The sequence below is a fragment of the Entamoeba invadens genome (assembly GCF_000330505.1).
Source record: "Entamoeba invadens IP1 unplaced genomic scaffold scaff_1105074725335, whole genome shotgun sequence".
Taxonomy (NCBI): Eukaryota; Evosea; order Mastigamoebida; family Endamoebidae; genus Entamoeba; species Entamoeba invadens.
The window spans coordinates 1-2341 of record NW_004440243.1 but is presented as its reverse complement, the minus strand read 5'-3'; the positions used below and the strand labels follow the sequence as shown (position 1 = coordinate 2341).

At 31.2% G+C, this 2341-nt stretch overlaps 1 protein-coding gene across 1 annotated transcript; it reads right to left on the bottom strand.

Annotated features, from left to right (window-relative positions):
- Window positions 1-443: 443 nt before the first annotated feature.
- On the bottom strand, window positions 444-1565 carry EIN_529960 (hypothetical protein; the record flags this gene model as incomplete). The annotated part of the gene is made up of 1 exon (XM_004255429.1): window positions 444-1565. One exon carries the CDS (start codon window positions 1563-1565, stop codon window positions 444-446), a length of 1122 nt encoding a protein of 373 aa, XP_004255477.1.
- Between the last annotated feature and the right edge of the window lie 776 nt (window positions 1566-2341).

The following is a 2341-nucleotide window of genomic DNA, read 5'->3' as shown; positions in this document are numbered from 1 at the left end:
AGAAATGCCGAAAATTCACCTCGAGTTAGTGAAACCAAGTGAGACGGAGCATTGAAAAGAAGGCTCTAAAAACCGCACTCAAACAGTTTGTTTGTGCACCGTTTCACCTACTTTCCAAGTCCTCCCTTGGCGCGGATCCCCCTGAACCCCCCCGCAAGCGGGGGAACCACATCCGCGTCCACACAGTACGGACAAGGAAAGTGGGTGACATGGGGACGCACAAACAGTGGCTGAAAAGTGGACTTCCTTTAAAAAACACTTGCGGCAAATATTTATTTTGGTAAAGGTGGTGGTAATTGTTAATGTAGGTTTTCAATACTTACAAATAATTTTGAAATTTCTGCATTTTTGGGAATTATATTATAAAATAATGAACAAATATCTAACATTGATTAAAATAAATTTTTAGTGATTTTTGTTAATAACATTTACTTCATTTTACTTCATTTTTTCTCTGTTGTTGGAGAACTTTTACTTCCTGTTGCCAAAACACCGCTTTGACTAACAGAAGGTGATTTTGATATTTGGAGTGTTTTCTCAGCTTTAATTCTTTTCAAAAGTTCTACTAAATGATGTCTTCCTTTGACAAACGCATCATCTTTGTTCATTTGAAGCAAAGTAGCCATTTTATTGACGAGTTCTAAAAGATGTTCGATGCAATCATCATTAAACAACAACACTTTCATTATATTTTTCAACATTTCTTTATTTCCAAAATATCTTTTTTTAACATTTTCAACATTTCTTGAAACATAAAAAAGGTAATTTCCAAACCCAGCTTTCAAATTTTGAAGATTAAAGTAGTTGGCCATGTTAGTCATCCAATCTTCCATCATTTCTTTATTAATATGATTTCTCTTCTCTACAATTATCAACAAATGTCTCAAGTCGTCAATTTGCATTTCCATTATACCTGCCGAAGCCCAAAATTGTGATGAAAAAAGGTTTTGGTTTTGGAATGAGAATGATTTAAGCGATTTAAGGTTTTTAATCATCTCTTCCAAACACTCCATAGTTTCTTTTATTACTTTCATTAAATCTTTTGGTATCTCGATGTCTTTCTTCTTTTCCAATTCCAACTTTGTTGGAGCTGCCTTTTCTTTTTGCTCTTTTTCTTGGCCACTTTGTTTACTCGGTTTAAACTCTTTAGCTATTTTTGATGCTTGTGAACTTGTCGTTGGTTCTGATAAACTTCTTCTTAAACTTTCTTTGTGACGCTCTTTTTCAAGTAATTCACCAGTTGAACTACTTCTCATCAAAAGATGTCTTTTTTCATTTGGATCTTCTATCTTTTCTGGTTGTTGCACCTTTGGAATTAAATTTTCTTCTCGTTGTTGTGTTTGTGATCTTTCAACACCTGGATATCGTCTTAACGTCTCTGCCAAAGCGATAACCAAATTTTGTGCTTTGAGAAAGTGTGGACTTTTCAATAAGCCAATAAAAGATGACAACTTAAGCAACAATTCGTGACGATAAAGAAACACCTTGAAATCAAACATAAGGTACAAATTGAGTCGACTTTTCATTCTGGTGTCTATTTTTGTTGTTTTTGCAATTGACTCCATGTTACTTTTTAGTAAAAGGATGTATTTTCCATAACCATTATGAACATCATGTAAATTATAAGTCTTTGAAAGTAACAGACAAATTTGTTCAAATTCTTTTTTTGTTGTATGTTTTGTATTCAACATTTTTTCAAGTATTTTAACAATTTGGTCTTCCAGTGTTTGCATTTCGTCGACTACTTTGGTCATTCCCTCTCCATATAAATGTAAATATCCAACCGTGTCACTACGAAGACCCCTTAAATGTTTGATTAATTCATACGATTCACGAAGATGTTTATGTATAATCGTGATAAGATTTTCAGGTAGTTCAATGTTTTCTTCTGGACCAGCATTATTTGGGTTAACCGCACATGAAACAAATATAAATATATATAAAAATATCATTTAATACACTTTGTAGTTGAAAAAAAAATAAATATGAAATTGCCTATGCAATGTGATTATCTTAAAGATGGAGTACTTGTTGGATACCAAGTCAATACCAAACATAAATCATAAAAACAAAATTTCATGTTTAATTGCACTTTGTTTAATTTTTATATTATTATTCATTTTAAAATTAAATTCCAGACATGTACTATTATTTAAAAATCAAATTATAACTTCCATTTTTAAAAATGGTTAAAAATATTGTTGATAATTGAATACTTCAAAAACAATAAGAGTCAATAATCAGCATTGGCTAACCATGTAAAACCAACATGAATTATTTGATTTTATATTAAAATATTTTTATTATACATGTATTGTAGATCACAAGTCCTTATTGATAT